The sequence below is a fragment of the Manihot esculenta genome, chromosome 8 (genome assembly GCF_001659605.2).
Source record: "Manihot esculenta cultivar AM560-2 chromosome 8, M.esculenta_v8, whole genome shotgun sequence".
Taxonomy (NCBI): domain Eukaryota; kingdom Viridiplantae; phylum Streptophyta; class Magnoliopsida; order Malpighiales; family Euphorbiaceae; genus Manihot; species Manihot esculenta.
The window spans coordinates 16,022,789-16,035,169 of NC_035168.2; the positions used below are offsets into that span (position 1 = coordinate 16,022,789).

Genomic DNA, 12,381 nt, shown 5'->3' on the forward strand with positions numbered 1-12,381 from the left:
TCAAGCTCAGGCCTACAAATCGGGCGCTCGCGCGCTGGGCCTGTGGAGTCTAGACGCGCACGCACCGGCAACCCAAACGCTATGCGCATATTGGCCTTAGGCCGCGTGCTAGCAACCCAGGCAATTCGCGCTGAGCCTGGGAACCCAAAGTCGCGCGCAAGGCTGCATGATGGGCCTGCGGGTGCGTGCTCCCAGACGCGTACATTGGGTTGAGCCAGGGGCACGGCTTGGATATTTAGTAAGCCCAAATTAGAAAAAGGAATTAATTTTAAAAAAAAATTCCTGGTCTAAATTTTTTTAAAAAAAATGAAATAGTGACGTTTATATTAAAAATAAAATTAGGCATTTTTTTATGTAATTATTTTTTAATTATTTTTTAAAATTATTATTAAATAATTTATTTTAATAATTTTTTTTGAAAAGTTTTCTAAATTTTTTGTCTATCAATTTTTTTATTTTGGATCATTATTTATTTATTTAATTTTGTATATGTATAAAAAATATAATACTTATTTCTAATGGGATAAAGTCATTTATGACTCTGTACAAACACTTCTATAGAGCAAAGGGTTTATGCAGATGAGATAATTAAATAGCTGATGATCACCAAAATGAATCCTATAGACACTTGAAATAAGATAAATCATCAAGTATAGTTTATCATCGATGTTAATGATAAATTTTTTTAAAAAAATATTTTTTTAATAAAATAAAGGAAGATATTTTTTTAATTAAAGGAAGATGTGTTTTTCTTTAAGGATATCATGTTGTTTAATTTCAATTTAAAAGGAATTTTGGATTGTATTTAGGAGAATGTCAACAAATCCTACTGTCGCCTTGTATTGAAATTCATTAGTGAATATTTCAAATAGGTTGTAAATAAGACAATGTGTATTTGGATAAGATTATCAAGACTTAATAATAGGTCTATAGTTAAGTCAAAATTTTTTAGAATTCACTGTTATCTGAATTAACTAGAGAGGATTCTATACATATTTTTTTGAATATTCTATTCTTATATCTCAAGTCTATATTAAACATAATTTTTTTTTTGAAAATTACTATTATCTCATGTAGTTTGTTGATGTTGCGGTGGATAATTTTATAATAAACAATATTATTTTTATTTCATGAATTCCTTATTGTTCATTACTTTTATATCATATACTAATATATGATGTATGAGTCGATGTTTCTGGATATTAATCATAAATATTTTAAAACTCTTAAATTATAAGTAATTTAACACATGAACCTTAACATAATTAATTATGATTAATTTTTATAATACATTAGGATTTTAAACGATAATTGAAAATATAGTAAACTTTTGACCCTAAAATTTAACATAAAATAATTATTAATATAATTCATTATTATTAAGGTTAGTATATGTATGAACTAAGATATAAGATATTAACTCATGTGCATAAATTTCCATAGTTTTGATTAAGAATAATATCTGTTTCTAAATTTTTTTAACTTATCTTAATAAGTGAGAGAAACCAAATGAGAATAACTATAAAATCTAAAGTAAAAAAATCTAGTATGTGTTTGAGAAACTAGGAGTTCTAAAATCTCTTAACCTAGTTATGAAAATATTAGAATAGGACAACATGGCCTAACATAGGTTGGACCGTGAGGCATATGATGTTTGGAAGAAATGAATTCAACTGCTCACATTACTTTAGTGAGCAATATGCATGATATTATTATACTTGAGTTTACAAATAATATGATTTAACAACAAACATATGGTTTGTACCTGAAAGTGAAGTTTGAAGGAATCTTGCTCATCTATCTTATAGCTTATAAGAAGAGTTCTTATCATGACATAAGAATACGTCTTAAGATCATGAGTAGTATAGTAAATTAGCTAAAAGATGCTCGTCATATTTTGATTGATTAATATAATGTTTAAGCGGTCATATGTTCTTTGTCCAAATACCTAGGATCCCATGAAAAATACTATTTACCCACAATGTCCATGTTAAGTATATGAAAAATATTATGCGCTTCTTAGAGCTACAGTAGGAACTTCTGCGTTTAAATCTAATGACTACAAAAGTGTACATAAGTAGCTCTAATTCTTAAAGAAGATAGGAGAACTAGTGAAAACATCAAGGTAGTAAATAGCATGGGATAGAAAAAGTTAAGCTTAATAAGAAACAACAATAAAGGCAAAGGTCCTTTCAGATAAAAGAATAAAAACATTGCTAAAATCAAATGTCTTAACTGTATAGAATAAGATCGGAATACCTTTATGGAATTTTGATGTCTTCTTCTATATATTTGTTAGGAAATAACTTAAAAGTGGAGGTGAATGGCTTAAGCATCTGCGAGCTTGCTATATATAGTAAGTGAATCTTGTTCCTATATAATATCGAATTTGTTATATAAATTCAATGGAATTTATTATTTGTGTTGGTGTTGATTAAGCTTAATTTTTTTTTAATTTTTTATGAATTAGGTATAAACTTATTTTAAGTATAAGTTCTAGTGGTTCTAAATATTTCATGAATACTCATATTGGCTTAAAAGTTATATGTAACTTCAATAGTATATTTTTTCCCTATTTTAATCTTTTGATATGTCTATGAATGATGTAAATATATGGTATGCTATACTTGGCTATATAGATTAAAAGATATGTAACAATTAGTCAAAGTGGGCCTACTAGGTAATATTAACAAAGTAGATATGTCCACTCATAAATCTTGCTCAATTTGAAGTTAACTAGGATTAAGAGTTGAATTTCTATTGTGTTTAATCTTTTCTAATAATTATGATTATATGTATATGGGGTTAGACATAAGGGGCATCTATTTCGTAATTACTGATTACTCTCGATATGGTTATGTCTATTTGATATCTCATTAAATTGAGACTTTAAGTTGTTTCATTAAATTTTCGAATTTAGTTGAGAATCAATTAGCAAAAAAAGTAAAGACATTAAGAACCAACCGAGATAGAAATTTTCTGTTAGAGCAATTTAGAATTTGTGTAACAAAAAAGAGAAATAAAATCATATTAGGTTAGGTTAATAATGAGATGAGCTAATTTTGTCAATCATTTATTAGAGTGATACATTATTAGTAATCACTATTGAACTTAATACTCACATAATCAGTAACTTCCACTCCATATGAGTTATGGATTAAACACAAATTTGTTTGTGGATTTTAAAACCATATGGTTGTAAAATTGCTCACGAACTTTTGTATAAATTTAGAGACCAAGGGGAAGAATATGTTCTTTCCAATCCAAGATACCTCTGAGCAGTTATGTATTATTTAGTGAGCAAGAGAATGGAAGTTTAACTGAGTTGGAATCACAGGAGATCACATTCTTTATTTTTTTTCTCAAGCATATGGAGATACGATAAGTTTTATCTCTAAATTAAATTCGTGACCAGACTGCTTTCACTATGAAAATTTTTTACAAACACATGTCCAAGTGGGAGCAATATAGATATAGATGAATATGATCATTAGTTTCATAATTGTATCTTGAAGTGAGTTTAGTCATCAAATCTGGTCAAATGGGAGCAACATACATATTGATGAGTCAATAGATCAAGCTCAGCTACAGTGAATGTGTCATATAAGGATTTCTAGTTATCATTTTGAGATTGAAGGAAAAATATTTATGTTACTCCTGATAGAGATGAGCTGAGAAATGTGTTTCTTAAGCTCTTAGATCTTCAGCTAAGAAAAAAATGGATTAGAACAATGAAATGGGAAATAGAGTTAATAAAGAGTTAGTCAATATAGAGTTGCAATTAGGACGTAAGGCGATTGAAAATTAGTGGATTCTCAAAATTAAGGGTAAGGCTGACAACAGTATTAAGAGATATAGAACTTGTTTGGTAGCTAAAGGGGTACATACAATAGGAAAAAAGGAATTATAAGGATTTATTTTGAACTTGTTGTGAGGTTTATCTTGATAAGGTTATTTTTTGTTTAAATGCATTAGTTGCTAACTTGGATCTTAAATTATATCAAATGGATGTGAAGACTATTTTTTCTCAAACGGAGAATTAAAATTTACATTAACTGTAATACCCGGCTAGACTCCGGTATCGGAATTCCTACCGTCCGGTGGAATCTCGGATGTCGGAAGCCTCTAGTAGAGTAGAAACATGTTTTCATAAAATGTTTTAAGGTATTTCATGGTTTTAAGTAAATTGGAAATGAGTTTTTGCATAAAAACAACCTTGGAGGAAAACTCAGGTTCGGCCGCCGAACCTCAAGTTCGGCCGCCGAACCTCAAGTTCGGCCGCCGAACATGCATGCCTTCGGGAGCGCTTTTAGGCCCCTGAAAGCATAAGTGAGGAAAGTCCAGGTTCGGCCGCCGAACCTCAAGTTCGGCCGCCGAACATGGCATGCATGCGGAGGCACGTTCGGCCCCCGAACGTGGCCTGGCCAGCCACTATAAAAGGGTCCCTTAGCCGAAAACGGGCGAGCTTTTTCCCCATTTCCGGCCAAGGTGAGCTCTCCGCCGTCCCTCACCGATCTTGAGTTCTTTCCTTCCAATCCTACTCGATTTTCATGAGTTTTTACTTTGTTTTGAAGATTTCCGAGTTTAAAGCAAGTTTTGGAGCTTTGAGGTTCAAGAACTCAAAAATCTCCCACCTCCGAGTTTAGGACGTCTCTCTCTCTATCTTCAAGAGGTAAGAGCCGATCTTAATCTCATTTCATGTTTAAAGTAAGTTTTATGCAAGATCTATGGGGTAGAATGCATGTTTAGCTCATAGTTAGGTTCTTGAGTTTATGTTATGTTTTGAGCAATGTATGTTGGATTGTGTTGTTGTTGTGTGTTGTAGTTGGGGTTTAAGTTAGTTTGAAGCCCCTAAGAGCCAATGTATGTATATTTGCATGTTTTGGTTGAGCTAAATGCATGATTGAAAGTTTTGGAGGCAAAGGTGCTTAAGGGAGCCAAGTTTCTGCCCTTTGGCAGAAACCAGGTTCGGCAGCCGAACGAACTTTCGGCCGCCGAACATGGCTGGGGAGGCAGGCCTTTCGGCTGCCGAAGTTGCCCCCGAAAAGAGACTTTCGTCTCTGTCTGGGACTTTCGGCCGCCGAAGGTGCCGCTGAACCTGCCTGGGTTTCGACTCTGGAGGGACTTTTGGCCGCCGAAGGTGCCGCCGAACCTGCCCTGTTCTGTCTTCCTTTGCATGTTTTCTATGTTTGTTTCATGATGTTTTAGGGGGTTTTTGGGGAGTAGTTTAGAGTTATGTTCATGTTTGTTTGGTCCCTCATTTGAGTCCACCTGTGTAGGTTCGGACCCGAGGAACCGAGGACCCTAGCAGTGAGTCAGCTGCTCCAGTGTCTGGTCAGAGCTACCCAGAGGTGAGTGGAATAACTTATTATGTTTTCAAGCAAATAATGGACTTTTTAGCATGATTCACGCATCATGAATGCCATGAGATGTATTAGGTTGTTTGCATTAGAATTCACGAATATGTTGCCTTGCATACTTTATTGTTGATTGATGTGGATGAACGTTGGATGATCCAAAGCCCTCGATTTATGATATGACGATGTGATATGTACGGTACGGAATGTAAGACCAGTGGGACCCATTCTACGTTCGCTGGCACTATGTAAGAGAAAGACCAGGACCCATTCTACGTTCTGGCACAGTTGGACACTGTTATGTTATGCTATGTAAGGGAAAGACCAGGACCCATTCTACGTTCTGGCACAGTTGGACTATGTAGAAGGCTATTGGTGACAAGTTCATCCTTGATGTGATTAGCTGTGATGTGATGCATTCCATGATCCATATGATTAATGTTTTTATTTTTCTGCTCACTGGGCTCTAGTAGCTCACCCCTCTCCCATTTTCCCCAGGATTGCAGGTACAGGGTAGACCAGGAGATCCATAAGAGTAATGAAGTCATGTGTATGTAATAGATAGTATGGACATGATAAATGTAATAATGTTATGTAAAAGTACAGTTTTAGGTATGTAATGACTTGAGGATTAGAGATTGTGCTTGACTATATGTTTAAGATATCCCTTTTAATACATGATCTTAAATATTTTATGATGAGTATGCAAACCAACTCAACGTATGATGTATCGCCCATTAGGGCATTGATGAGATCCCACAGAGGGGTCATGATTATGTTTATGTTATGTATAGTGCATGCACAGGTTGAGTTTGGTTGATGTATATGGAAAGAAAAGTTTTAATTTTTATGCATGTTGTTGATCATGTATGGGATTATACAGGTTTACAGGTTTCATGTTAGGCTTGCTACGGGTCCCGGCGGCCTGAAGCCGACCTGGATCCTAGCGCCGGTAGCAGTCCGATTTTTGGGTCGTTACAGAATGGTATCAGAGCCCTAGGTTCATAGGATCGGACCTAGAGTGTCGGGCTCATAGATGTTCTAGAAGGTCAAGCACAATAGGAAGATCATGTCCACTAGGATAGGATGTGGAGTCCTGTCTTGTATGATGATGTGAAATGCCATGATTATATACATGTGCATTGATGCTATGATATGAATGATGTATATGTGATGAGGGTTCATGTGTGCCCACATGAACCATATGATGCTAATGTTTGTGTGATGTGTACTGTTTTTCAGAAAACAGGATGAGAGGAACTCGTCGATCTGCACGATTGACTGGAGTGCCACCTGAGGATGAGGGCACGAGCGCCCGTCCTCCTACATTGCCTAGGGCAATGTCCTGTAGAGCAAACAGAGAAAGAGTGGCAAGGGACCCTAGAAGGTCTTTTGATGCTAGTAGAAGGGGGACAGATAGAGGAGGAAGTTCTTCAGATATGAGGGAGGTTATGGAAGAGGATCAGAGGAGGGATGGGAATCTGGATGTCAGCATGGAGGAAGAGGGGACAGGGGAGTCTCAGGGAGGCGTTCAGGCCTCGGGGTATGGTTTTCCACCCCATTATCCACCCTTCCCACAGGGTTCAGGGTGTCCGATGGGAGGCACATCGGATTATTCCAGTTTTAACCCCTACCCTACCTACATGCCTTATCCACCTTTCTATCCACCTTACACACAGTACCCAGCTTATCCACCCTCACCCTTCTATCCAAACCCGGCAAACCCCACCTCGGGGAATGCTGCACCCCCACCTCCACCACCTACAGAACTAGCAGCCCCAGTTACTCAACCTCCTAGACCTAGCTCAGCCGATGGGAGCAAAGTAAAGATGACAGATTACCTTAAGCTGGATGCTCCCAAGTACAAGTCAGGGGATGACCCCTTTGAGTACCTGTGAGTAGTGAAGACAATAACTGATGAGCTAGGGGCAAATGACAGCAGGGCCATTCAGATGGCAGGGTTCACTTTAAAGTGCAAGAAGGCACGGGAATGGTTCAAGTGTTATGTGGACCCGAGACTAGACGGCATGACATGGGAAGAATTTGCGAATGAGTTCGCTGGATGGGCTTTTCCAGACAGTTCCAGAGAACTGAAGATGATTGAGTTTGAGCAACTGAGGCAGACAGAGCACATGAGTGTAGAGGTAAATTCTTGGAGCTATTGCCTTTTTCAGGGCAAGCTCTAGATACAGATACGAAGAAAGCCAAGAGATATGTTATGAAGCTGCATTCTAGGTACTCGTCGTTGATTCAGTCAGTTGAGAGGGAAAGTTTCCACACTGTGGTGGATATGGCTCGAAGGATGGAGGCGAGTGCTATAGTTGAGGGGTCAGTGAAGCAGTCAGTGACCCAGTCTTCAGAGGTTAAGACCCCAGGCAGAGGAGGGCCAGGTCTCTCTTCTCAGAGCTCAAGTAAGAAGAGGTGGGATAACACCACCAAGAAGCCAAAAAAGAATAAGTTTTGGAATAAGTTGAAATCCGGTCTGGGATTTGGCGGTGGCTCGAGTTCAGGCTCAGATGGTACAGAATGCCAGAGATGTGGAAGGCCGCACAGGGGAGTGTGTCGAGCTGGGACTAATACATGTTTCAGATGTGGACAGGAGGGACACATAGCTCGGGAGTGTCCTAGAGCACCTTTTATGGGCCAGCCCCAGCAGACAGCTTCTAGTAGTGTGGCACAGCCAGCAGCTCCAGCCACAACTCAGAACGGGTCAGAGGTCGTCTTCAGAGGAGACAAGAGGGGCACACCTAGAGGTCTGATATCAGCTCTTCAGGCTCGTAGGTTGCTTAGGAAGGGATGTCAGGGGTATTTGGCTCATGTGAGAGAGCTTAGTAGTCAGGTCAGGGAGCCAACCTCGGTGCCAGTTGTCAGAGAGTTTCAGGATGTTTTTCCAAACGAGCTTCCAGGTTTACCACCTGCTAGGGAGATAGAGTTCGAGATAGAGTTGGTGCCTGGAACTAGACCGATCTCTATCCCTCCCTACAGGATGGCCCCAGCCGAGTTGAAGGAGTTGAAAGAACAGTTGCAAGAGCTGGTAGAAAAGGGCTTCATCCGACAGAGTACCTCACCTTGGGGTGCTCCAGTCTTGTTTGTGAGGAAGAAGGATGGATCCCTTAGACTTTGTATCGACTACAGGCAGTTGAACAAAGTCACTACCAAGAATAGGTACCCTCTGCCAAGGATCGATGATCTATTTGACCAGCTAGCCGGAGCGGGTTGTTTCTCAAAAATAGATATGAGATCCGGGTACCATCAGCTAAGGATAAGGGATGAAGATGTGCCAAAGACAGCTTTCAGGACCAGATATGGGCATTTTGAGTTCCTTGTAATGCCGTTCGGGTTAACCAACGACCCTGCAGCATTCATGGATCTCATGAACAGAGTGTTTAGTCAATACCTGGATCACTTCGTTATTGTCTTCATAGATGATATCTTAGTGTATTCTAGGAACGCAGAGGAGCATGCCCATCATCTGAGGTTGGTTCTGCAGACTTTGAGGGAACATGGCTTGTATGCCAAGTTCTCTAAGTGTGAATTCTGGCTGAGGAGCATTTCGTTCTTGGGGCACGTGGTGTCAGAAAATGGTATAGAGGTAGACCCCAAGAAGACAGAAACTGTGGCTAACTGGCCTAGACCCACTTCAGTGACAGAGATCAGGAGTTTCTTGGGTTTGGCAGGTTACTACAGGAGGTTCGTTCAGGACTTCTCGAAAATAGCAGCTCCTCTGACCAGGTTAACCAGGAAGAATCAGAAGTTTGTGTGGACCGACCAGTGCGAAGAGAGTTTTGAAGAGCATAAGAGGAGGTTGACTTCGGCACCAGTGTTAGCTTTGCCAGCTAGTAGTGAGGACTTCACGGTCTTCTGTGATGCGTCCCGTGTGGGACTGGGTTGTGTACTGATGCAAAATGAAAGGGTGATTGCTTATGCTTCTAGGCAGCTAAAGAAGCATGAGTTGAATTACCCCACACATGACCTGGAGATGGCAGCAGTAATCTTTGCACTCAAGATGTGGAGGCATTACCTCTATGGGGTTAAATGTGAGATCTTCATGGATCATAAGAGCCTACAGTACATCTTGAGTCAAAGAGATTTGAACTTGAGACAGAGAAGATGGGTGGAGCTGCTGAGTGACTATGATTGCAAGATTCAGTATGATCCAGGTAAGGCGAATGTTGTGGCAAACGCCTTAAGCCGGAAATCACTCGGCAGTTTATCCCACATATCGGCAGAGAGGAGGCCAGTGGTGAAGGAGTTTTACAAGCTCATTGAGGAAGGTCTACAGATGGAGTTGTCTGGTACAGGTGCCTTGGTGGCCCAGATGAGAGTGGCACCCGTGTTTCTGGAGCAGGTGGCTCAGAAACAGCATGAGGACCCGGAGTTAGTGAAGATTGCCAGGACTGTTCAGTCAGGCAATGATAGTGAGTTCAGATTCGACAGCAAGGGGATCCTCCGCTATGGGAGCAGACTATGTGTACCAGATGACATAGGGCAAAAAGGAGACATTATGAGAGAGGCTCATAATGCAAGATACAACATTCACCCCGGAGCCACCAAGATGTATCAAGATCTAAAGAAGGTTTATTGGTGGCCAGCTATGAAGAAAGAAGTGGCACAGTTTGTGTCAGCCTGCGAAGTGTGTCAGAGGGTGAAGCTGGAACATCAGAAGCCGGCTGGAATGCTTAACCCGCTACCTATTCCAGAGTGGAAATGGGAAAATATAGCTATGGACTTCGTAGTGGGGTTACCGGCGGCGTCCAACAGATTGGACTCTATATGGGTGATTGTGGACAGACTCACCAAATCTGCTCACTTCATCCCTGTCAGGAGTGGCTATTCTGTGGACAAGTTGGCACAGGTGTATGTCGACGAGATCGTCAGGCTGCATGGGGTTCCTGTTTCGATAGTGTCAGATAGAGGGCCCCAGTTCACCTCCAGATTTTGGCGGAGTCTGCAGAATGCCATGGGTACTAGGTTGGATTTTAGCACTGCTTTCCATCCACAGACGGACGGACAATCAGAGAGGACCATCCAGACCATAGAGGATATGCTCAGAATGTGTGTGCTGGACTTTGGCGGTTCTTGGAGGCAGCATCTACCTTTGGTGGAGTTTGCCTACAATAACAGCCATCATGCTAGCATCGGGATGGCTCCATATGAAGCTTTATATGGAAGGAAGTGCAGATCACCTGTTTGCTGGGAAGAGGTTGGAGAAAAGGCCTTGGCAGGGCCTGAACTAGTAGAGATTACCAGCAGGGTAGTACCCATAATCAGAGAAAGAATCAAGACTGCTGCAAGCAGACAGAAGAGTTATGCAGACATCCGCAGAAGACAGTTAGAGTTTCAGGAGGGGGATCTGGTATTGCTCAAGGTGTCTCCTATGAAGGGAGTGGTTCGCTTCGGAAAGAAAGGTAAACTAGCCCCACGATACATCGGACCCTTTGAAATCTTGCAAAAGATTGGGAATGTGTCGTACAAACTGGATTTACCTGCTTCAATGGAAAGAATCCATCCGGTTTTCCATGTTTCAACGTTGAGGAAGTTTGTGTAAGATCCGAGTAAGGTTCTTAGTGAGCCTGATGTGGAGGTCCAAGAGGATCTCACCTATGTTGAACAGCCAGTACGGATCATGGACACCCAGATCAGAAAGCTAAGGAACAAGGAAATCTCGATGGTGAAAGTCATGTGGAACCACCACAATTTGGAGGAATGCACTTGGGAGACACGGGAGTCTATGCTCCAGGAGTACCCTCATCTCTTTTAAGGTTAGATCTCTATGTGTTTATGTGCTATGTATGTATGTTATGTTTTATGCCATGCTATGTGCTAGTTGAGGAACATTCGGGGACGAATGTTCTTAATGGGGGGGAATGTAATACCCGGCTAGACTCCGGTATCGGAATTCCTACCGTCCGGTGGAATCTCGGATGTCGGAAGCCTCTAGTAGGGTAGAAACATGTTTTCATAAAATGTTTTAAGGTATTTCATGGTTTTAAGTAAATTGGAAATGAGTTTTTGCATAAAAACAACCTTGGAGGAAAACTCAGGTTTGGCCGCCGAACCTCAAGTTCGGCCGCCGAACATGCATGCCTTCGGGATCGCTTTTAGGCCCCCAAAAGCATAAGTGAGGAAAGTCCAGGTTCGGCCGCCGAACCTCAAGTTCGGCCGCCGAACATGGCATGCATGCGGAGGCACGTTCGGCCCCCGAACGTGGCCTGGCCAGCCACTATAAAAGGGTCCCTTAGCCGAAAACGGGCGAGCTTTTTCCCCATTTCCGGCCAAGGTGAGCTCTCCGCCGTCCCTCACCGATCTTGAGTTCTTTCCTTCCAATCCTACTCGATTTTCATGAGTTTTTACTTTGTTTTGAAGATTTCCGAGTTTAAAGCAAGTTTTAGAGCTTTGAGGTTCAAGAACTCAAAAATCTCCCACCTCCTAGTTTAGGACGTCTCTCTCTCTATCTTCAAGAGGTAAGAGCCGATCTTAAGCTCATTTCATGTTTAAAGTAAGTTTTATGCAAGATCCATGGGGTAGAATACATGTTTAGCTCATAGTTAGGTTTTTGAGTTTATGTTATGTTTTGAGCAATGTATGTTGGATTGTGTTGTTGTTGTGTGTTGTAGTTGGGGTTTAAGTTAGTTTGAAGCCCCTAGGAGCCAATGTATGTATATTTGCATGTTTTGGTTGAGCTAAATGCATGATTGGAAGTTTTGGAGGCAAAGGTGCTTAAGGGAGCCAAGTTTCTGCCCTTTGGCAGAAACCAGGTTCGGCAGCCGAAGGAACTTTCGGCCGCCGAACATGGCTGGGGAGGCAGGCCTTTCGGCTGCCGAAGTTGCCCCCGAAAAGAGACTTTCGTCTCTATCTGGGACTTTCGGCCGCCAAAGGTGCCGCCGAACCTGCCCTGTTCTGCCTTCCTTTGCATGTTTTCTATGTTTGTTTCATGATGTTTTAGGGGATTTTTGGGGAGTAGTTTAGAGTTATGTTCATGTTTGTTTGGTCCCTCATTTGAGTCCACCTGTGTAGGTTCGGA

The 12,381-nt window shown here is 41.0% G+C and overlaps 1 protein-coding gene across 1 annotated transcript in view; it reads left to right on the top strand.

Annotated features, from left to right (window-relative positions):
- Positions 1-81: 81 nt before the first annotated feature.
- LOC122724426 overlaps positions 82-12,381 on the top strand; it is a 78,640-nt gene continuing 66,340 nt past the window's right edge. Inside the window, exon 1 of the mRNA XM_043959375.1 lies at positions 82-181. Coding sequence (XP_043815310.1) covers positions 82-181 — 100 coding nt within the window. The remainder of the gene's footprint in view (positions 182-12,381) is intronic.